The sequence below is a fragment of the Gallinula chloropus genome (assembly GCF_964237585.1).
Source record: "Gallinula chloropus genome assembly, chromosome: 27".
In the NCBI taxonomy this organism is placed as follows: Eukaryota; Metazoa; Chordata; class Aves; order Gruiformes; family Rallidae; genus Gallinula; species Gallinula chloropus.
Window position 1 is genome coordinate 1,110,053 of NC_140112.1, and position 24,215 is coordinate 1,134,267.

General features: G+C 50.7%; 1 protein-coding gene across 1 annotated transcript; it reads left to right on the plus strand.

Annotated features, from left to right (window-relative positions):
- Positions 1-23,239, plus strand: KLHL12 (kelch like family member 12; the record flags this gene model as incomplete). Its single annotated transcript, XM_084275924.1, has 12 exons — positions 1-87; positions 371-568; positions 6,552-6,705; positions 7,468-7,685; positions 10,232-10,381; positions 12,337-12,451; positions 14,347-14,453; positions 15,710-15,905; positions 17,203-17,361; positions 18,403-18,501; positions 21,327-21,513; positions 21,791-23,239. 12 exons carry the CDS (start codon positions 1-3, stop codon positions 21,915-21,917), a joined length of 1,797 nt encoding a protein of 598 aa, XP_084132050.1. The 3' UTR covers positions 21,918-23,239.
- Positions 23,240-24,215: the final 976 nt, after the last annotated feature.

A 24,215-nucleotide genomic window follows, 5' to 3' on the forward strand; every position in this document is an offset into this window, starting at 1 on the left:
ATGACGCCATCAGAGCGCGCCGTGCGGGGAGAGAGGGAAGGGAGGGGGGGAGGCGAGGTGCGCGGGCCGGGACCTGTCCCCGCGGCGGTGAGTGCTGTCGGGTCTCTGCGGGCGGTGCTGCCGCTGCCGCCGCTGCCGCCGCCACGTTCCGGCGGGGAAGCCGCGCCGCGGGGCTGAGAGAAACCTGTCGCTGCCGGCGCAGGGCGGGGGAGACCCGGGCGGGGCAGGGAGGGGGGGGGAAGAGAGAGAGAGAGAGAGGAGAGAGGGAGGGGCGGCGCGGCGGGAGGGAGGGAGTTGCGGGGCGTGAGTGCGCCCCCTGGCGGCGCGGCGGGCGGGCCGTGACATGTGGCCGTGCTGGCTGTGCCCGCAGGTGCCGGGCGCCATGGCCCCCCCCAAGGACATCATGACCAACTCGCACGCCAAGTCCATCCTCAACGCCATGAACGCCCTGCGGAAGAGCAACACCCTCTGCGACGTCACCCTGCGCGTGGAGCACAAGGACTTCCCGGCCCACCGCATCGTCCTGGCCGCCTGCAGCGACTACTTCTGCGCCATGTTCACCAGCGAGGTCGGTGCGCCCCGAAACCCGCCAGCCCTGGGTGCTCTGCGGGTGGAGGAGGCAGGGCTGCCCAATGCTCAGGCTCCTCTCCAGCAAGCTGCTCAGCAGCTGGCCCAGGATCCTGTCCTGGTGGCTTGGAGTCCTCCCTCTTGATGGGTTTGGTGTGTCCAACCCCCCCCCCCCATGGTGACCCAAGGTCCCTCTGGAGCCACTCGTGGCAGCTCAAGATCCCCTTAGGGTGGGTCTGGAGCCCTCTGGATGCTCTCTTGGGGGTTCAGGATCTCCCCATGGGTCTCCTGATGGTGGCCCCAGAGCCCTTTATCGTGTCATGGTGGGAGTTAGAGGCAGCAGGTGGGGCCATGGCCCTGAATCCTTGCCTGCTGCGTGACCAACCTGTGCACCCGCGAGCTGCCAGGCTGAGCTGGCAAGCTAGAAGGCTCTGATGCATCGGCTGCTTTTTGTTCTAGCAGTCATTTGTGGCCTTTGTGCTTCTGGGCATCCTTCCTGCCAAGTGTACCAGCCCTAGTGCAGTGTGGTGCGAGCCGTGGCGTGCATGTTGGATGAGGCAGGGAATTAAAGCAGCCCTTTAAAACTGAAATGGAGGGTGTTTAACTCCTGTTCTGGTCTCTGCTTTGCACTGGTTGATCAGCTGGTACATGTTTCCTTGTGTTGCTTGCTCTTGTGAAGGGGGTGTAACCTCCAGGGGGTGGGGAGGGGGAGAGACTGTAAGCCCCTGTTGCTGTAGGCAGCAAAGCTTGTTTGTGAGGTCCTTTGCTCTCATGGAACTTACTGTCTTGGCTCACACTCCCTGTGTGCTGTTTCCCTGACTCACTGAAAGGCAGTGTTGGAGCTAATGCTAGCACATATTCATATTGTTAAATATGAGATGCTTTGCCTGGCTTTGTCTTTTGTAAGTTTGAATCCATCTTGGTGGCTTTTTTCTTACACAAGATGCTTGCTTCCCCATTCACAGGAAGAAAAAGGACTAAGTAGCTCAAAGGTCCTAAAGACCTTCCTGCTAGCCCAGTAGCCCTTGCAGGAGAGAATCATTTTCTTCTTTGTTTTATCCAGTGCTGAACACTGGGAGAGCTGCCTGTGTGCCCACTTCTCTTTCTTTCAGTGCTGTGTGGGGTGAGCAGGTGTCTTGGCTTTTGTAGTCCTATGCAAAGCAACCAGAAAAAGACAAACATGGACTCATCCTGTTCTCTGCCCATATCTTCATGAAATCTGTACATTTGTCAGGTTTATGCTTTTTCTCTGCATAAAGGGAATGTAATTAGGGGGTGAAAAAAAATTACACAAAGCAAATTCAGTCCCTGGAGGCTGAAGTTCTCTGCTTCCCCATAGCTTCAGGGTGCACAGCAGGATAGCAGGCTGTCTCTGCTTCTTTGTGTGTACCCCTGTGCTCCTGCCAATGCTTTGGACTTCCTGGACTTGATCAAGCAGTCTACAGAGATCTGATCGCTCTGCCTACTACAGAACCTTCTTTGTGGCTGCAGACAAAGGCTGAGGGTTGGCATATCTTGGCTCTAAGCTGAGATCGTCTCTCCTTTCTTCTTCTCTCATTTTAACATTGCAGTGACCTTATTTCATAGATGTAATTCTTCCTAGAAAAAGAAGTGCATCCAGTGCCCAGCAGGCATGACTGCTCCATCTCTCCTGCTCCCAAGCTGCTGCTTTAAAGGCTTTTACTTCTTTTGCTTAGTTTGTATTTCTTCCAAATGTGGGGTTTCTTTGTGTGTGGAAACCCCAGAACGACAACCCTGCCAAGCAGCACACAGAGTTTCTGACTGTGGGTGAGCGTTCTCTCCAGGAAATGACAGCTTGGTAAGCCTCAAAAGTGGACCTGCTTCCTATGTGTGTCAGTGACAAGGATGTTGGTGAGTGTAATGGGACAGTATTTGGTCTCTCTCCAAACACTTGTGGGTACAGAGTGTTTTTGGCCGTGGCTGTTACTTTAGGGAACTCAAGCTGCAGGGTTGTATAATGGACTGACAGGCTCTGGGAGAGCTTCCTTTGGTTCATCACTCCCCTCCTGTGAATTTAGTGGCTGCTTGGCTGGCTGTCAGGTGTGGCTTTTGTCAGGCTTGGGCTGCATGAAGTTCTGTTCAGGAACGATCCCTGGGTTGTGCCCAGTGGCACTCGTGGTGTTACATCTGTGCATGGCCAGCACAGCGCTGAGACTGTCACCAGAGATTACCCACAAAGATAACCCCCATGGCTGGAGTTTCCTTCCTTCTCTCACTTCTGACTGCTATGTTTACTTCCAAAACTCCCCAATCTTACTGTTAATTCCTTCCCATTTTCTGTTCCTGTTTTCCTGAATGAGGAGAAGCCACTGATCACCTGTTGGACACCTGCCTTTTGCCAACACTTTGCCCTTGTGCTGGGTTGAGTGGGGAGACTGAAACACCCACCAACCAGCTTTACCTACAGAGTTCCTCCTTGTAGTGAAAGCTGAAGAGCACTTTTACCAAAAGCTCCCCTGGCACCCAGTGTTGTACTGGCATTTCTGTCTTTGCTTGGACAAGTTTGTGGAACTCGGGATGTGCTAAGAGCTGAGCATTGGCTCCACCTTGGAAAGAAATGAGTCTGTCTTCTCTTGGAGGGTATGTTCTAGAAATGGAAGGGTTTGGGTTTTTTTCCTCTAAAACATGGAGAAAAATTCTACTTATTGTGAAAATAAACCAGTTGTTTCCAGGTTCTTACCTGGTCATCCTCACTGTACTGAGAACACCTTCCAGCATGCAGTGAGCCATCTATTAGCCCTGTCATGTTTCCCTATGTGTGAGAAGAAATTGAAGGGCTTTATTACCACCTTCTTCTGTGTATCTGCATTAGTGAAGCACAACCAAGAAGCAGCCTTGGATAAAAAAGCAGTTCCAAAGATTTAGGCCCATTGTTCTGTGCAGTAAGTTGTGTGATTTATGGATGGAATGGGGGACAGCAACATCATGTTTCACAACAGATCTGTGACCTACAGCCCCCACCTTTAGGCCTTCAGCAGCTCAGGCATCCTGGGGTAAAACCGATGTCTCTACATGACTCTCCTTAACTATGGGGATGTTTTTTCCTGGATGTTTTGGTTGATTTCTGGATCTGTACAGCTACAGACTTCCTGTGTTTGTGTCAGGGAGTATCAATCCCTCACTGCTCCACTTTCTGCTGGTTAGTTGAACACTTGATATTAAACAGCAAAGGGGGAAAATAGCCTGAAATAACCTAAAAAATTTGTACTGGGCACTGGTGAGGCTGCACCTCGAGTGCTGGGTCCAGTTCTGGGCTCCTCACCATCAGAAGGACATGGAGGTCCTGGAGCGAGTCCAGAGAAGGGCAACCAGGCTGGGGAAGGGGCTGGAGGGCAAATCCTCTGAGGAGCAGCTGAGGGAGCTGGGGGTGTTGAGCCTGGAGAAGAGGAGGCTGAGGGGAGACCTTCTCACCCCTCCACTGCCCTGCCAGGAGGGTGCAGAGAGGTGGGCGATGGTCTCTTCAGCCAGGGGACAGGAGATGGGACAAGGGGCAATGGGCTCAAGCTGCCCCAGGGCAGGGTCAGAGCAGATGGGAGGGAAAAGTTCTTCCCTGGCAGAGTTGTCAGGGCCTGGCCCAGGCTGCCCAGGGAGGAGGCTGAGTCCCCACCCCTGGGGGTGTTTAACAGGCGGGTAGATGAGGTGCTGAGGGATCTGGGTCAGCACAGGACAGGACAGTTGGAGTTGATGAACTTAAAGGGCTTTTCCAACCTGGGGATTCTGTGGTTCTAACAACAGAGCTGCAGAGCTGTGAAAGGAAAGCTGCTTAAACTGTGTTTTGATGAGATTCTTCCTGAGCCCAGGTGAGTGGATGTACTGATAAAGGAGGGACTCAGTGTGTCCTAACAGCACAGCACTAAGCACTGTGCAGTTGTCACACAATGCCTCTGCAGCTCAGAGTCCTCATGGGATGTCTCCACTCCGAGCTCCTTTTCAGATGTGGTCACAGGACCCCAAGTTACTGTGCATAACAAACAGGGCATGAAGTTACTTGAAATACTTCCTTCCTTCCAGGCAGTCGTAGGACAAATAGATTGTGAGCCCAGTAACAGCCGTGGAGTGGAGTGTAGCAGAAGCACAAGGGAAGCAGGCAGTGATCATCTCTGTACTGTTAGTATTGTCCCCATGTGTGTTGTGGTCAACAGTTTAAAGAGCATGTGCATGGCTGCTTATTGAATATTGGTTGTGAGGACAGGAGCCTCTTTACCAGTCCCAGGCTGATCTGTGAAGAACAGATGTCCTTAGTTTGTCCCTGATAGAGGCTAATTTGTTACCAGGAGCTCCAGTGCCCCTGCAGTCTCCTGTCCATAGATGTTTGTAACTTCTCTTTCTGCTGTGTATATATGGTCTACATCTCCATTTGCTTGTTGGAATCACATGAATGTCTTGCCTGATCAGTTGTGACCTTTGGCAACGTGACGTCTGTGTCCTTCATCTGTTGCACCAACCAGCTCAGCCTTGTCTGGGAACGTGTTGTGAGGAGCCCCTGTTACCTTCTTGCAGCACTGTGTGGCCTGGCACACAGCAGGGTGGACAAGGCAATTTGCTGTTGGTTTCTGACTCTGTGGGCCATACAGTTTGTTCATTGTGTCAAGAGACTTGAAGGGCCCCTTCCCTCAAATTACTTGGAGTATCACCATTACCTCTGTGCTTCCCTCCTGTGAAGTGTATCTCTGCAGCACAGAAAGGGCTCAGCCTCAGCAGAGATTTTTCTTCACTTCTGCTGTGTCATTTGAATGCCTCTGTAGGAATATCCTTGACTGCCCTTGTTTTCTCTACTCCTGTATGACCTTTTTCCCCAGCTGTGGTAGAATCTAAGCCAAGTGATCACGCTTTGATCATGTTTTCTGCTCAGTCTGCCTGGAACCAACTTCAGACTCATCCTTGCAGTAGTCCCAGGCTTTCATCTGCATCGTGCTTCTGATTTTCAGAGGGGAGAAAAAAGGTTGGGTCTGCAGTGTGCTGCATGGAGACCTTCTGCTGAGGTCCATTCAGTGCTGAGGAGAGCTCACAGCTACGTGCAGAGTGTGATTAGTGAGTTCCACCTACTAGACCATTGTTCATGAATCATCATGTGATTCTGTGCCAGGAGCCTCATGATGGGTGCATTCAACTCAAAGCTGATGCTTTGTGAGGTATAATCTCAGTTTTCTATCTGTAGAGGTGTACATTTGGTGGTGGATTTGCAGAATGTACTGTTCCCAAACACTGACTGTTGAGAGGGCAACGTTCCTTGGCAAAAAATAATGATTCCAAAATTATATATCTTAAAGGTGAGCAAACAGTCAGAGGACAAAGTCTGGATTGTGTAAGTACCTCAGTACTGTATGTACTATCGTTTTACTTTAAGCTAAGCCTACATTTAGCCTTTAATTCCAGATGTTCTGGCCTACAAACAGTCTTCTCTTTAGGGACCTTCACCATAAACTTGCAGAATGGATCAGGAATTGAAGAGTTAAGAAAGATTTTTATTTGGCTGGTTTTAGAGTGGAATGGGAAGGTGGGGACTTGATGTCCAGTGCAGTATGTCATACACAGCCTAGGAAGGACACACGGACACCCCCCTGGACGGTTCCTTCTAGTAAAGCTTGGAGTTACTGTGTGGAGTTACTGTGTGGAGTTACTGTGTGGAGTTACTGTGTGGAGGAAGGAGTTTAGTTATCTTGCACAAACAACACGTGTAACTTCTGCTATCTCTAATCTCAGCTTACTTGTTTTACAGTGCAGTTTACTGTCTCCTGATCCATAATGAACCTTCTCTCTTTTACTCACCCTGTAAGTGAATTCTTTAGGGCATTTCTCTCCTTCCCCTTACTCTTTCAATGACCACAAGAAGAGGAAGGGCAAATCTCTGTCGAAACCTCTCTGACAGATCACAACTCAAAATCAACCCAACCTCCTGAGCCTTGTCAGCTTTTTGATCACATTGCTGAAAAATAAACTTCTGTCTCCTTTCTGATTTACAGCTCTCAGAGAAAGATAAACCCTATGTAGATATCCAGGGACTGACAGCCTCCACCATGGAAATCCTGCTAGACTTTGTATATACAGAGACTGTTCATGTGACAGTAGAAAACGTCCAAGAATTGCTCCCAGCGGCGTGTCTGCTTCAGCTGAAAGGTAATTGCCAAGTATCAGCACAAACTGCATAGCTGCTGCTGTTCAGAGGTCTATCTGACCTTCTGTAAAGGGAAGACAGATTGTGGGAGGCGTGAGATTTGTAAGTGCTTATGTCAGACTTCTTCTGTTGTCTTGTGCAATGTCATATCTGGGAGAGGAACTGCCTGGGGTGGGAAAAGATATGATGAAACAGGTTATTGTTCTGTGTGTTGGGCAGAGGATTCACAGGAGAAACTGTGGGCTCTATGGCACATCGATGTTACAGCTCAGTCAGCTTGTAAGCAAAGCCTTGATGTTGTTTGACCTGCCATTGTCATGTGCCTGGGTCATAACAAGTGGGATGGTGTCATTGCATGTGCATCTCTGGAGCTATCCCAGGCAGGTACCCCACATCCCAGGCAACTATTGAAAAGACACTGAGGAAAACCTAGAAATCTGGTACCCATATGCACTACCACATACATTTTATGTTCAGAATCCATGAAGCTGAGGACAACTCACATTTGAGTCTCTTCCTAGCATCAGATTTATTAATTTTTCCTGTTAAACAGAACAGCCAGAGATCCAGAAAGCCCAACCACATGGGCTGCTGCTTAGTTTTTTCCCTCCAAAACCCCATATTTGCATGTCTGTGTTTCTGTAGTGTTTTAAGCTTGTTATTTTGAGTTTTCATTATTGTTTAGAACTTTCTGAAGCCCTTTCCAAAAGCAGTGGATTGACAGTAAGCATGCAGTGCTCATTCACCCCTCCGATTTTCCGTAGGTGTGAAACAAGCTTGCTGTGAGTTTCTAGAAAGCCAGCTGGATCCATCAAATTGTTTGGGCATTCGGGATTTTGCTGAGACACACAATTGTGTTGATCTAATGCAAGCTGCAGAGGTCTTCAGCCAGAAACATTTCCCAGAGGTGGTTCAGCATGAAGAGTTTATCCTCTTAAATCAAGAAGAGGTTGAAAAGCTCATCAAGTGTGATGAAATTCAGGTAAAACCTGAAAAGTACCATTACTGTGCAAAGCATTGAAGTAAAATGTTGAAACCAGTCAGAAATCAGTCCATACCTCTAGGGTAGACTTCTCACACAGTTTCTGAACTGGAAATTTAATTGCCAAGAAGCTTCTTCTAATTTTTTAGCCATGTAATCTAAAACTGAATGGTAACATGTAGCTTCTGTGTAAGAATTTGTTGTCACACAAGCATTTCCTGCAAGTAAGGCAATCACAGTTAGTTACCTCTGCAGAGTTCTTGTTCCTCTGTCTCCTCCTTTCCCTGCAGGAGCTTTCAGAGGTTACAAAGACAAGTTGTTTCAATGCCTACCCTTCAGAAATACCCCCAAGACTTTATCTTCTATTTGTAGCCCTTTCCTTGCTACTCAGCAGCACAAGGAATGCATGTGTCATCCCAGGCATTTGGGTGTCCTCCACTTTTACAAGCAGCAGAATGGTGCAGGGTAGTCTGACTCTTCAGGGAGTTAAATGCAGATTTTGTTGCTGTTTAGGTTGGTTTCTGGAGGGTTTACTGTTTGGCTGGAACCTGTCAAAGACATTTTTCTGAATTTACTACGATTATTGGTGCTCTTGAGAATTAAAATCAGTTGAACTTTGGTTGATAATAGGGAGGGGACTTGTGAGGGGGGTTTTATTGACGTGGTCTTTGTCAGTGTTTGCTTCAGTGAAGCGATTGAAGCGATCGCTGTTCTGAGTTCACCACATGAACTCTTTCAAGTGAACCAGGGTAAGTGATCTGTCTGGTGGAAATCTTGAGAAGCCAACACAGGGATAGCCAGAGGAGAATTCTTGATGTATGCCTTGAAAATGGCCCTCAGTCAAGCTGACATCTTGTTAATAAGTCTGCTTGACAGAGGGTGTGCAAGGAGGCAGTGAAAGGCCCCAGCACAGGCCGAGGTAGGCCGTGGAGAAAGGCCGAGTGTGTCTGGTGCTTAACCAGCTGCAGCTTTAATGCTGAGAGGGTTTGAGCTTGTGTGGGTTGTGGTGAGAACTGACATAACGCTTCTGGACAGTGAAGGGGAAATAATGAGGAACTGGAGAATGCTCCAGCCAAACTAATCAGACAGTCCACACAGGCGAAGGAAAAGTCCTGGTGGGTTGGAAGGCCGGATTCAGGCCTTGCAGACACTCTGTGTGCAGCCATAACACCTCCAGAAGGAGAAGGATACAGATCTAGCTGCTCTGTGCCAGTGCAGAGGTGAGGTGCTGTATGAGAGGGTACCCAGGGACCCCCTCTGCAAAATCCCCTGGCTGTTCAAGAAGTAGAATGGCAGGTGCTCACTGTGTTGCTGTGTTTAGCATTACTCATCGTTTATCAGAAAACAGAAACGATTTCATGGACAAACACGCTGTGAAGTGTAGCAGGGGACAGTCAGTTTGGGAGGGATAAAACATTCTTGCATCTGAGGAGGAGGTGAGGAAAATTTGAAACTCTATTTTTCGAGCTCTAATTGTCCTTTCCCTGTAATTCAAATAGAATGAGGCCATTTCAAATTAAACTCCTAACAAATATAAATCAGTGGCTTGGAAGAATTGCCTTACATAATTAACCTCTGTAGCTCTCTGCTTCAGAACATTCTGCAACAGACAGCTTCAAACTGAACTTCAAAGTGTACAAGGCATATATTGGTGGGGAGGCTCAGTCCTCTTATTACAGTATCTCCTTTTATCTTCATATTCAATAACAGTTAACAGACTTCATGACAATAAATTCACGTCTGCTTTGCCTTTGTTGGATGATCTGAAGACATGCAAAAAGAAAAACAAGCCTAAATAATATATTATAGAGCTTTTTGCAATTCTTCTGGTAATCACAGATGACCAGAGCACCTGAGGTTCTCTAAAAGCATCAAATTTAAATGGTTTACTGACTGTAAAAATCTCTGGAAGTGTTGTAAGCTCATGCTGGTCCTAAAGGGAGAGAGAGATAAACTAGGCCAAACAGAAACATTCCCACTCTGGGATTCTCCACTCTGAAATGCAGTTATTTATAGTTTCTTAAATGTAGAATGAAATAAAAGAACCCTTCAGTGTGCCTGCTATGGGTTGGGTGTTACAGGGGCAGTGCGTGGGCACAGGGCTGCAGGGGGTGAAGCGAAACACCACTCTGTAAGAGGGAAAAGTGGTTCTGATCATGTTTCTGGTGGTACTTTACACTGTGCAGGGTGGTAACTCCTGCTCCATGTGCAGCTGGGGGGAGCAGCCCTGGGAGTGGGGTCCAGCACTGGGCTCTCTCGAAGGTGGTGGGTTCCATCATACCATAAAGTTTACTCTCCTGGCACTTGTCCTGCCAGTTGTGGATCTCAGCTGTAAGGAAAAAAACCAAATGCAGTTTTAAGGGAAAGGAAATGAGGTGATTTCACAGCGCTGGTAAATACAGCTCATAGGAACTTCTGTAACTCTTACCTGAAGCATCCTGCTCTCTCACTTAGCTGCGAAGCAGCGTCAACAGCCTGCAAGTTGTCTGTTCCACAGCAGCTGCTGAAGCCCTGAGCCCTGATCGGTGTGTCTGTGCTCTTTGCAGGTGGACTCTGAGGAGCCTGTTTTTGAGGCGGTGATCAACTGGGTGAAGCACTCCAAGAAGGAGCGGGAAGCATCGCTGCCCGAGCTGCTGCAGTACGTGCGCATGCCGCTCCTCACCCCCCGCTACATCACCGACGTCATCGACACCGAGGTACCGGCAGCCCGCGGACACCCAGCAGCCAGGAGCCACTGTCTGTGTGTCATTGCCCTCTTCCTGCTTTGACTCCTGCTGCCCCAGCAGAACATGGTCAGAGCTGCTTCCTATGCTGACACTGAGGAGGGTCCCTGCTCAGTTGGAGTGCCCACTGAGTTACTCAGAAGTAGTTCCAGCATCCTGCTTTTTAGCTGGGAGGGTGCCTCATCCAGAGCAATAAGTTGTCTCCTGATACATGTAGCACCTTTGCATTGACATCTGTTAGTTTCTAACAATTCTGTGGGGTGCAGTCATAAATCATAGAAGGTCTCTCAGTCCCTCAGGCCCAGAGTGCTCCAGCCTGGTCCCCCACAGGGTCACAAGATGCCCCCCAGCAATCCTGCTGTAGCGTGGGTCTCTCCCTCACTCATCTCTGTGTCTCTGTCTCTCTCCATGGGCTGCAAGTGCTGGCAGGGCCTTGCTCCAACACGGGTCACAGCATCTCCTGCCTGTCTCCCCCTGCTCCAGCGTGGGGCCTCTCCATGGGCTGCAGGTGGGGTCTGGGCCTTGTCCATGGGCTGTGGGGGGACACCCGCTCCACCATGGGTTTCTCCAGGGGCTCAGGGGCATCTTTCTCTGCGGCACCTGGGGTGCCTCCTGCCCCCTTCCTTGCCCTTGGTGCCTGCACAGCTCCTCACATCTTCTCACTCCCTTCTCTGGGGGCACAAAGCGGCTGCTGGTGGGGTTTTGTCTCCTCACTGTGACTCCCAGGGGCGCTGTGACCATGGCTGATGGGCTCGGCCTTGGTCAGCAGCGACTCCGGCCTTGAGCCGGCTGGTGTTTGCCCTGTGGGGCCTGCAGAGAGCTTCTGGCTGCTTCTTGCAGCAGCTGTCCCTGCAGTCCCCTTCTCCACCTTGTCACTTAAAACCACAGCAGTGGTGACTCTGGAATGCCAGACTTCTTTTCATACAGAAATGGCTGGTTTAGCACCATTAGCTGCCTTTACAGATGGCCTCACATAAGGGTAGCTCACAGGCAGTTAGATTGTGCCAGGGCTAAAATGTGTTTGGTCGGATTGTTATTGTTCACCTTGAACTGAAATTGAAGCCAAGGCAAAGAGACTGGTACCAAAACAATTAGATCTGTTCCCAAAACAGCTGACTGTGGTGTGGGTACAGGGCCTCGGCTGTCTTGCTGAAGGTGACACACGCTAGTGGGACAGTGTGGAGCCGTGGTCCTGTGTGGTATCATCTGTTCTGAACATCTTGGCCTTCCTGCACAAGCACCAAGAACTTGCAAAGATAAATCTTACAAAAATAAACTTCCTGCAGCAGCTTGGAGCACCAAACAGCAAAGGAACTGAGCGCTGGGCATTCGGGGGAGGTTCAGCCAGGCCCTCAGCCAGGGAGGGGAATTACACGGCAGTACTTGGGGAGGAGATGAGGCTGTCCTTGGGCTGCAGTGCTCCTTGCTGCTTCTTTAGAAAACCTCACTGCTTCTGTAATCTTTTCATAGCTCCATGTGCACAGGGACCACGCTAATAGATCCAGAAAGCTCCCTCATTGGGCTGTGCTCCTTGTTTCTCCTTTGATGCCAGTTGCATGCTGAGAATTGATTATGTGGGGCAGGTCCTTGAGTTCAAATGTAGTTCCACTGCCAGTCCCCCTTCTCAGACATAATTCTGGTGGCTTAAACATATCAGAAGTGGCTTTTCCTTGGTTTTCCAGTATAGTTATCTTCATTATGGAACCTGCAGTGCCAGGCTTTGCATGAGAACCGAGCTGTGTCTTTTCAGCTGCAGTCCAGCCTTGGATGTCTTTGCCTTTGCTTGCATGCAGTATGAGAAAACTAGCCACAGCCTGCTCACAAGTCATTTTAACGCTGTCTGAACTGACAAGAGTTGGCTTTAGGACAGTTGTTAGGAGGGATCTTAAAATACTTTGCATGTACCAGTGACTCATGTTTTTCCTCAGCCTTTTATACGGTGCAGCCTGCAGTGCAGAGACCTCGTGGATGAAGCCAAGAAATTCCACCTGCGCCCTGAGCTCCGGAGTCAGATGCAGGGACCCAGGACAAGAGCACGTCTAGGTGAGCAGCAGAGGAGAGGACAGCCAGAAGTTGTCTAGGGCATTGGCAGGTGGTGTGTTACACAGCATGTCCAGTGCCTTGTAATTGCACTGTGGTGCTTCCCAGCAGTAACTTGCCAACCCCCAGCCCCAGCGGTACAGAGAAGGGACTGAGGCGAAGGGCAGAGGTGTGTTTTGTTCAGAGCACAGTTGCTTAGTGGCAGTGCAGGGACTAGATGGTTGTCTTTAATCCCAGGCCTCTGCTGTAACCATAAAACCAGTTTCCTGAGTTGTTGGTGCCTCCAGATATGTTTGTCTCTACATGCAGCTGTCCAAGAACTGAGGGAAGTTTTTTCCTGTCTAAGAAGGCAGAAGCAAAAGGAGCTGTGAGGTGAGAGACAGCTGTGTTATGGTGAAGGTACTTTTTCAGCAGGGAATCTTGGAGGGGAAGGCACAAGGAGGGACATAGTGAGGTCCCTCTTTCAGAGGTACTTTTGGGTTTTTTCCTCCTAGTCTTGTTAAGGTAAATAAATCATAGTGTCATTTAGGTTGAAACAGACCTTTAAGATCAGGTCCAAGGGTAAATTGTCCAATGGTAAATTATTTCTTCCTTTATTTCAGTACCTCCCACCAAGCACAGTCACTGAATTATTGGCAAAAAGCTTGGCCTAGGGCTGTAAGCACTGAGAGTGACATAAACAGTAGGCCTGACCTGCAGAAGTTGTTGGTTTTCATTTTGTTCTTAGCTGAAAGGCTTCACCTGATAAAGGAGACATCACAGGGCTGGTTTACTGTTAATTGTACAGGCAAAAACTGTATTGCTAAGGTTTGTCTGGATTCATCCCTACCTTTTTCAATTGATTCAGCACCATCTGCTATCAGCAATGCCTTTACCATGTGTCACTTACAACCTCTGATCAGGTTGTGTGTTAACTTTCTATGGGATGACTTCTAGCTGTCACACTATGCAGCAGGCTTTCCAAGTTGTTGGAGCTCTTTTTTGAGTCCTTCCCAGTTATTTTTAATATTGTTCTTCATCTGGGATGGCAGCTGCTTTGTGGCAGCAGGGGCTTGTTAAATCTCTGTTGCTCAGTGTTCAGTCCTTCTGCACTGAAAAGCTGGACAGTTGCAAACTCCAGTAAAACTCCCTGATGCAGAAAGGGCCCAGCAGATTCAGGGGATGTTCATCTTTTAAAACTGATAGAAACCTGATGCTGAGGCAATCATTGCAAGGGAAGTTACAACTCTCCAGGTCACAAGTCTTATTTAACTCTCAGGGAGGAACTAAGAAAAATTGAGAGGCAATCTCAGGCAAAAGGAGGGACAGAGAAGGCAACTTTGAAATGAAATAAGATACATAAGATTTAAGAGACAATTCCTCTGAAAAGATTTCATGACATTTTCAGGCTGCAGTCAGCCTGGCTGGTTGCTCAGTGAACAAAGGTGCTGTCTGGTCTGGATGGCATTTGCAAGCAAGGCCCCTGTTTAGTGTGGAGGCTGCAGGGAAGCAGCCATCCTCCTTCAGCTTTCATGGAGTGGTAGGAGGTTTGAGAAAAGAAATCGTGGAAAGAATAGCAAAGAAGATGATGTCAAGCCACCTTCAGCACCTAACTTAGTCACCTTGTCTTCTCAGAGTCCCTCTGACATGAGGAGGAACAGCAGACAGCTCCCAACCCCTGAGTTAGTGCTCCTGACATGCACCCTGAAGAGTTTCTCCATCTTCCTCCCCACTGAGGACAGAGGGAGTCCAGGTGACTGTACCCTGGTTAGGTGACAGCTGCCGAGTAGGGATGAAAACAGACTTAGAGGTGACTTGTTGCACCGAGGAAGGCTGCAGGATTCCTCAGGGGATTCTCTTGAGGTGGCACTTTGTTTGTGAAGGGGTTGACTTGCCTGTGCTCTCCCTCTTTGCTCCAGGGGCTAATGAAGTCCTGCTTGTGATCGGTGGCTTTGGCAGCCAGCAGTCACCTATCGATGTTGTGGAGAAGTACGACCCGAAGACTCAGGAGTGGAGTTTCTTGCCAGTAAGGGACCGTTTTTGACCACCACTGGGTTGAACAGGCTGTGAACAAACACTGATCCTGTGGCATCAGCTGTATAACATCCCTCCACGGGCTGCCCCTTGTGCTCTGCTCAGAATTTCTGCCATTAATTCTTGAGTTGATGAGTTTTAACGAGCAAGTGCCGAATCTGCTTCCTGTTTGCAGATCTGCTGAGTACCCTTTGGATGAGAGGTGGCTGTCATATTTCTAATCAGATGAGCCTACAGAGACCCACATCTTTGCTGTGGGAGTGAGAGCTATCATGTTTCTTATTGAAGGGGTGTTAAGTTTTAAGGTTAGTGCTGCTAATTGAAATGTCAATAGGAATCATGTAATCAGCCCTGTTTCCAGACAGGCTGCGTGATCTCTCTGCTTTTCATTGTCTTTGAGCATAACGGGAGATAGGAAAGAAGAGAGAATTCCTGCACTGAGGACTGTGTCTACCTAAATTTAAAATCACCTCTGCCTGGGGGAAATGCTAGAGAGCTGCCTCTTCTTTAATATCACTAATCACACAAGACCCAGGAGCACTTGGTGTCCTTTTTCAGAGGCCAAAAAGCTTCGGGTGTTTTCATCAAATCTTCCGAGCCTCCACACGTTCCCATTAGCAGTCTCTGCAGGGAGCCAGTGGGAGGCACATGAACTCCCAGGATGCTTCAAAGCTTCAGCAGCAGTGGAAGAGAAGTGACATTTAGTGCAAAATATTTTAGTGCATGAGAAGAGAGCATGGCAGAGACAGAGTCCAGGCAGAGAGCCTTCCAGTCCCTGAAGGGAGCAGAGGAACAGGAGGGGATTCAACTTTTTAAAAGGGTGGATAATGGCAGGACAAAGGGGATGGAGTGAAGCTGAAGGAGGGAAGGGTGAGATGAGATATCAGGGGGAAGTTCTTCCCAGAGAGAGTGGTGAGGGGCTGGAACAGGCTGCCCAGAGAGGGGGTGGGTGCCCCATCCCTGGGGGTGTTCAGGGCCAGGTTGGATGGGGCCCTGAGCAACCTTGTGTAGCTCCAGGCCTGGAGGTTGGTGTCCCTGCCTGTGGCAGGGGGTTGGAGCTCTGTGACCCTTGGGGTCCCTCCCAACTCAGACCAGTCTATGATTCTATGATTCTGTGCCTGTCAGTAGAGCATTTTAGCCAGGGCTGTATCCTTTAAATGAAGAGCATTAAGAGAGGGTGGAAGAGCAGTGGTCGGTCGCTGTGCACGGTGTCATCTCCTCCCCTTGCCCTGTTCATTCCTGTTGTAGAGCATCACCCGTAAGCGGCGCTACGTTGCCACCGTGTCCCTGCACGACCGGATCTACGTGATCGGGGGCTACGACGGGCGCTCCCGGCTCAGCTCGGTGGAGTGCCTGGATTACACCTCAGATGAGGACGGTATCTGGTACTCTGTGGCTCCCATGAACGTGCGGCGAGGCCTGGCAGGAGCCACCACCCTTGGAGGTAACGTCCTGGTCACCCGACTGCCAGGGCAGTACAGCCTGTTCAGTCCTTGCCCTGAGATGCCCTGAGCTGGTATGTGCAGAGTGGGATGGCTCCAGGGAGGAGGTGAGGCTGAAATTCTGGCTTCTTGCCATTTGGATGTAGAAATGGAAAACTTGCCCACGTATCCTGAGAGGAGCTTTGCCTCTGCTTGGTTCTTACAGGGTGTGTCTGGGCATGGAGGGAGAGGAACTCCAGGAGGAGGAAGGATTCACTGCCCAGAGAGGGGGTGGGTGCCCCGTCCCTGGGGGTGTTCCAGGCCAGGTTGGATGGGGCCCTGGGCAACCTTGTGTAGCTCCAGGCCTGGAGGTTGGTGGCCCTGCCTGTGGCAGGGGGTTGGAGCTCTGTGATCCTTGGGGTCCCTTCCAACCCATACAGTTCTATGATTCTATGACTTGTAAGAAGAAACCTACCTAGCAAAGCAGAGCATTTCAGCTTGCTGACACGGGCAAAGCAATGACCAAGAGGGGATGTGATTGTTCTCCAGGAGTCTAACTTGGCATGAGGAGGAAATGGGCAATATAAGAATTGACTAAGAAGAAATGGTTATAAACAGGCCAGGAAAAACTGGGTGTGGAAATGAGAGGAAGATTTCCAGCCATTAAAATAGCAGTTACTCTCATGGATACTCTGTGCTTTAATGCTGATAATATCTTCTTAATAATTAATACTGGTTAAATATTCTTCATTTAGATTGAGTCATTATTCAGATGAAGTCTCTTAAAAGTGCAGTTGCTTTGAGGATGACAGATTTGTGAAAGGGAATTACACAGAATCACAGGGTTGGAAAGACCTTTAAGATCATCAAGTCCAACCGTTCCCATCCTATGCTAGAATAAGGTTACTTGTTATAAGGGACTGATCTTGATAGTCCAGAAGTGTCTCTAGAACCTTCTTTCCTTTTGATATCTGCGTGGTTACCACCTTGTAGGCATTAACTTTGGGGAGGTGCTGCCAGGATGCTAGTGATGGGCATGGTTTGGGCAAAGCAGGGCATGACAAAAATAGCTGGGGTGTGTGTTCTCCTTCATCCACCAGCAAGCAGCAGATTTAAGGGCCAGATTTGGGGTCTGTGGGTGGGCTGATGCTGGGGTGAAGAGTCTGGGTTGGTCTTAGCTTCAAATGTGCAGAGGTCTGTGGTTGTTCCTGTGTGTTTTAAGCCCATGCTGTAGGCTTGCTCCATCAGTGAGGGTCTTCTTGCTCCATGTGCATGCTCAGTGCTTGACCTGCTGAGCCCAACCTCTGCCTGCCATTGCAGACATGATCTATGTGTCCGGAGGGTTTGATGGGAGCAGACGCCACACCAGTATGGAGCGTTACGACCCGAACATCGACCAGTGGAGTATGCTGGGAGACATGCAGACAGCGCGGGAAGGAGCCGGGCTCGTTGTAGCCAACGGAGTTATCTACTGCCTTGGTAGGTGTCCTGAGGACCTCCAGATGTTCTGCAGATACAGCAGTGCAGGTGCTGTCTGCAGGGACCACCAGTTACGTGGTGGCTGGGTTAGAAGAGTTCACTTCACCCCACTGGGCACTGCTCAGTGAACACAGCCAGTGCCCCCTGATACCCCCGCGGGGGAGCTGCTGACAGCAGAGGCTGTCAGAAGGCTGGACACAGTCAGCCTACATCTGTGGGGTGGCTGCAGTGCAGGGGGTGAGCACTGCCAGCTGAGGTGTGCCAGGGGGATGGCAATAGCTGAGAAGCTCTAGAGATGAAGCAGGTAGTCACAGGACAGAGATTGTACCTGCTCCACACCCAGCAGTGTTGGCTGTAGAGCTCCAGGAATGTGGCCTAAGCTGTACCTGTCCCAGGTCCTCTCTGTAGCTCTCATTTCCTTTCCTAGCACTCCTCTGGGAGTGGTAGAGAGCAAATCACTCTGAAGACTTTGATAAGCTTGTTCTGTAGAACAAGGTAGAATCCTGGGCCCCAGAAAAGTTAGGGCCAGCACTGCACCCACATTTGTGGCAGTCCTGTTCCTGGGGAGTCAGATACTGGACACTGGTGTATGGGTTGTACTTCTCTCTCACAACTGAGGAGATTTCTTAGTATCCTCTCATGAAATAGCCCTTTGAGGCATCCCAGCCCACACTGTGTAGCCTCACAGGGTCAGCAGCACACAGACCCTGAGCCAGTGCCAGCCCTGGGAGCCACACATCTGCTTTTAGCAGGATGGCATCAATGTTGGCATCAGCGTGCTGAGAGGCTGCTTTGGGCAGTGTGGTGCTAAGCCAGTGGTGCTGGTTTGGAGAAACAATGCTCTCCCAGCATGGCACCATGCAGTGCCAAGGCAGAGCTTGCTCTTAGCTGGCTCCAGCCTGGCACTGCAGGTTGCAGAGATGCTCTTTGTTCTGCCCACCCCAGCACCTTGAGTTGACTGCAGGGCAGCGCTGTGGTGGGATGACCCAGGCCTCTCTGCACAGAAGTCAGCCCCATGGTTGCTCCTGTATCTTGTTTCAGGTGGCTACGATGGACTCAACATACTGAATTCTGTGGAGAGGTATGATCCCCACACTGGACACTGGACAAATGTCACCCCAATGGCCACTAAGCGCTCAGGTAAGAGCCCACAGTGTGTCATGGTCAAAATGGTTTGTGCTGCTCTGGTTCCTCAGTTGCTACTGGGTTGTCCTGCTGCCCCAGTCTGGCCCCAGGGGGTGGTTTGGCTTTAGGAAGGGTTTAGGACACACACACTGACTTCACTTCCCAAGGAAACAATTCATTTTCACATGCCTGATGTCTCCATCCCATGCCAGGATACACAGAGAGGAACGTGGAGGGGGGGTTATATGGTACAGGGAGGAAGTCCTGTGTGACCTCCAGAACTAGGAACAGCTCATGGCTTGGAGAAAAGCCAGCAAGGATCAAAGCACAGACTGTAGTGTGAGGTAGTGGGACAGAGCACTCAGCTGGTGGTCCTCAGTGGACAGGACACTGCAGAAGCAGGAGAGCCCTGGGGCAGCACTCAGACAGAGAGCAGCACTGCCAGAGCAGTGTCCTGCTGCAACCATCTGGGGCTAATGACTTCAAACACAGTGCAGCAACATTAATTACCCACCAACAACCCTTAGTCTGTCTCTCCTGCTGGGCACCCTTCTCTGAGCTTTCTGCTTGGCAGCTGTACCTAGGAACAGATCCAATTCACACCCTACTTTCAGAGTCCCTGTCTGTCCTGGCTCTCACAGGAGTTCCTGTGGTGCTTGTGCAGCTCCTGCATGCCCAAGTGTTGCCCCTCTGCTCTTGCACTGTGCCTCAGGCCACCTTCCCCAGGTCTTCACAGCTGCACTGTGATCCATGGCCCTGCCAGCCACGTGTGGATGGGCAGGGTGCTCAGTGCCCTCACAGCTGGGTGGTTCTCAACGCTTCTCTGCCATGCTTACATGTACTTTCAAAGCCCTTTTTGAAGTTGCCTTTTCCCTCCTTCTTTCAATAAACACCCTCTGCAGTTAGGCCAGGCAGTATTGTTTCTGGTTGTTCTCTGCTGCAGTGCTCTTGTTTAGGGACAAGTGCTGCTTATTCAATTAAAACTGGTCTCTGTTCCAAAAGCATCTAAGCTTTCTTGTGCCTGTAGTGGCATTCACCAAACCCCCAAGCTTTAAATATTTACTCCTGTGACAGGGCTATTCCTGTTCAGTGTGGGTAGGAAAGTATTTCCCATATGCCAAGAATGGATTTGATTTAGAAGTTGGTTGTTTTCCACATCCAGGAAGGCCCCATGTACAGACATGTGATAAAATCTGTGGGTTTTCCTGCATCAGAGGCAACCTGGCCATGGATCTCTGGAAAGCTTAAGGATGACACAGCTCTCCCCAAGGGGTCTGTAGTGCACACCAGAGGAGGTGGCTTCTGGCAAGACCAAAAGTGAAGAGTTCAAGGGGAAAGCCTTTTATAAGAAGCATTTTCTGGGGCTGTGGCAGCTTCCACAGGACTCAGAGGCTTTTGGTAGCAGTGCCTCTGCTAGTGAGCAGGAATGTTGTGAGGCTCTTGGCCCCAGCCCTGGCTCAGCCAGGTTCCTTCCTCAGTGCTGTGACCAAGAGCTCTGAGGGCTGAGATGTTGGTGTGCCCAACACTTCTTTGGTCCAGGTTTTTGTGCTGCCATTCTGTGGCACCCCAAGCTACTGGTAGCTTGGATACCAGTTGTACTTGTATCCTGGTGTCAGTTCCAGTCCATTCATCCTGGTGACCTCAGGCCCTGTAAGATTTCTTTGCCCCAAGGCTTTGACACCCTTTCTGGAGCAGTCTGCTTGATGGTCTTTGCTTCCCAAGAGCAATCAGGACTAAAAGTAATCTTGTCTTTATTCACAGAGTGTCTTCTCCTTGTTTCTCTTCATCTCTTCAGACAGATTCCAGAGGCAGGCCACCCCTCAGAAACCATGGCCTTAGTCTGGTCTCTCCTCTCAGCCAAAATCCTCCTCAGTGAAGCTATCAGGGGGGCTGTCAGGGCAGCCTGGCCACCCCCAGCTGTTTGGTGCTCTCAGGAAGGACACACAGTAGAAGTGAGGTTGCATTTAGTGCAACAGGCAGAAAGTGGAGTGGAGCAGAAAGTCCTTTAGACCCCGTTTGCAGCGAAACAGGTTGACCCCTGCCCAGGAGCTGCAGGGTAGCAGCCTTGTTTCCTTTGGGATATTCACCAGCACAGCATGCTGATGGTAACAGCCTGACAGGGTTTGCTCTGCTCTCAAAGTGCAGCTCAAAACAGCTGTTGGGAAAAGCAGCTCAGGTCACTATGGGCACTGTTGTCTCTCCATCCTTTGGAGCTTTACCTGAAGGCAGCTGCAGATGTGGAGCAGAGAACAGCAGAGGTTCAGTTTCTGTTCTCCTCAGTTCCCTGTTGGGCCAGCTGTGTGAGCAATTGCTTTTACTGGGGCAGGTGAGAACAGCTGTTCAGACAGATGCTTTGGCCAGTTACCCCTCTGTGACCCTGCAGTGGACACCAGCCTTCACTCCCTTGCCTCTCAGAGGAGCAACGCCAAAGAAATCCCTTCTCCAGCTTCCCATGGAGCAGCATCCTTCTCCTTGTAGCAGCCAGGGGCTGGGTGACACCAGGGAGCCAGAAACATCAGAGAAACCTGTCTCTGTGGTGACAACCTGCCAGCAGAGCGTGGTCTGTTCAGGGGACAGGTTGTCTGTCAGCCAAGGGGAACACCTCATGCTGGTCTGCTGCCCTGGCTGCTGTGTTACAGGACTGGGTAGAGTTACAGGTTTCCCTCTATCCTACTGGAGACAGTGACAACAGGAGCTGCTGGGTTATCTCCCGTTGTGGGAGATCCAAGCAGAAGAAAATATCCCCTGCAGAGGAGGAACAAGGGTTCAGCCTCAAGCCCCTGCTCGGTGCTGCTGGTGTCGCTCCCGGGTGTCACCCTGCCGCTTCTCTCCCTCTGCAGGGGCTGGCGTGGCTCTGCTGAATGACCATATTTACGTGGTTGGCGGGTTTGATGGCACAGCCCACCTCTCCTCTGTGGAAGCCTATAACATTCGCACTGATTCCTGGACAACCGTGACGAGCATGACGACCCCCCGCTGCTACGTGGGGGCCACGGTGCTGCGGGGGCGGCTGTATGCCATCGCTGGGTAAGTGGGGAGGGAGATGCTGGGATGAGTGAGGCCCAGGGGTGCTGCTTGCTGCCCTGGTTCAGGTGGCCTCTCCTCCTGTTTATGTTTCAAGGTCTGTGGGAGGAGGCAGCCCGCAGAGTCCCTGTGCCCAAGCCCAATAAGGCAGCGTCACGACACAGGCAGGAAAGCAGCAAAAGGGAGCCTGATGCAGTAGTTTTGTAGCTTGTACAACCTCCCAAAGGAAGGGACAAAGAAGGGCTCTGAATCCCTCACCTGTAACTTCCTATCCTTGCAGATACGATGGCAACTCCCTGCTGAGCAGCATTGAGTGCTACGATCCCATCATTGACAGCTGGGAAGTGGTAACCTCCCTGGGGATGCAGCGCTGCGACGCTGGAGTCTGTGTCCTTCGGGAGAAGTGATCTGGAGGAAGTCACAGTGGGAAACATCCTGAAAACGTCTCGGCTGGAGGAAGAGTCCCAAGTGATTTGCAGTGACTGTTCTTGAGAGCTGTGGATGCTGTGGAAATAGGCACCAGAACAGCAGCTTTCTGTGCTGCTTCTGATAGAGCATGTGCGTAAACGTGTTATCTCAGCAGTCATTTGAAATCGGGGGCTCTGAGTGAAGCTGGAGGAATGTGGTGAAGTGGGTCAGGAGAAGCTACATTCTCTGCTGTTCCTGTGGCTCAGTCTATTGGCAGAGCAGAGATACCCCAGCCTTTGGTGTCAGCCAGCCTGGTGAATGCTTCCAAGGACATCTACATACCCCTGGGTGGTCTCTTGGGCCGCTGCAGGACCGCACGAGTCCTCTGGTTGTTCTCAGCCGTGTGGATGTGTGAGGGTGAATCCAGCTGCTCTTATGTTCCAGCTTCAAATCATCTTGTACATACTGAATGTTTAAACATGCTCCTCAAGCACACGTCAGTGCAGAGCCAAATTGAGTGAGCATGTGCAAGGGGGTCCTGCACTGTAGCTGCGTCTGCAGGTTCCTCACAGGTCTGCACGCAAAAGGAGTCACGGATTAAAGCTGTCAACTACTGAGACCCAAAAGCCTGAGGCTGCAGGGAGAAAAGCTCGTTGCCCTGTATGGAAGCAGGTCTGCAGCATTTGTGCTCTGACCAGGGCCTCAGCAAGGTTCATCACATCTTATTTCCCTCAAAAAGCTTGACAGACCCAGCTGCAAAGCGCTGTGTTTTCTGGCAGCGGGAGCCTTGCTGTGATGCGGCAGTGCCTGTGCTCCCACCCCTGTGGGGAGGTCACCTTGCAGAGGCTGAGGCCCTGGAAGCAGAGATACAATTGCTCCTATCCACATAGATTGTACTGGTGAGCGACTGGGGTTCGTCCCTGGACAGCCTTCTGTCTGGTGCACCCACATCAGTCAGCCTTTCAGTCAAGTTCATTGTGGTTTTTCTTTTCTCTCAGATTTTTCCGCTTCCAGGGTGGTTCTGGAGTGACATCCCAGTTCTGGAGTGACATCCCAGTTCTGGAGTGACATCCCAGCTTCTGTTTTGCCCTTTTCTCAGCTGTTTATTCCCCTGCCTCTCCACCCCCTCTTACACTAGCTATCCTATCCTCTGCCTGCCCCACGGGCCCCAAGTGAGAGCTTCATCGCCGGCTCACTAGAGCACTCTCTCCTCAGCATGTCTCCTGCCTTGCTGTGTTTCTGGGAGCACAGGCTCTCCCCTGCCATCAGCTTGGCCCCTGCCATGCCTGGGCTCTGTGTAGCGCTGCTCGTTGAGCTTCCTGCTGACTCCTTGCTTGGGGGACAGGGTGGGATCAGGGACGTGGTAGCATGACTTAATTATGCACTTTCAGCCGATGCTCTGACCTTCTGCGTTTGTTTCTATCACACAAGTGTTCTGTGGTTTCGTTTCCTATGTTTATTTTTTAATGAAAATATAAAGAATAAAATATTTCCTGAGCCAGTGGGAATTGGGCTTCTTTTTCTATCCTGAAGATGTTTGTCTGACTGCTGGGGTGGGGTTATTATGGACCAGCCAGGCCAGGCAGCCACCTTCAGCTGTGCCTCTGCCCTGCAGCTTCGGGGTGGGAGTAGAAACCAGCTGCTCCAGCTGCTGAGAGTCATGGCACAGAAATCTCCTCAGGCCTCACTCCCTGGGCTGGGTTTGTTGCAAGGTTTGCTTGCCTGTGAGTTGTAGTTTTGTGTGGCCGGGTTCTGGTGGAGCAGGGGGGCTGCAGGGGTGGGGTGGCTCCTGCAAGGAGCAGCCAGAAGCTCTCTGCAGGCCCCACAGAGCAAACACCAGCCGGCTCAAGGCCGGAGTCGTTGCTGACCAAGGCCGAGCCCATCAGCCATGGTCACAGCACCCCTGGGAGTCACAGTGAGGAGACAAAAAACCACCAGCAGCCGCTTTGTGCCCCCAGAGAAGGGACCCCTGCTCAGCCACCAGCCAAATTCTTTGGCTCTTTCAGGCAACTCAAGCCTTTTCTGGGTTGGTTTGTGTTCTGGCTTTTGAGCAGCGAGTGTCCCAGGGCTGCTTGTGGTGGCTCTAGCTGAGCTCCCACCAGCATCACTGCATCCCCTCACTCCACAAGCTCCCCTCTGGCTCCCCAGCACCCACCCAGGGCAGCGGAAGGGGTCTTTGCCTCACAAACTAACCTGCTTCACAGGACCATGGATGAGGGTTTGTGCCCACCAGCCACACCAGCCTCACAGGTGGTGGGAGGGAGCAGAGCTGAGACTGACAATGCCCAGGCTGGGGT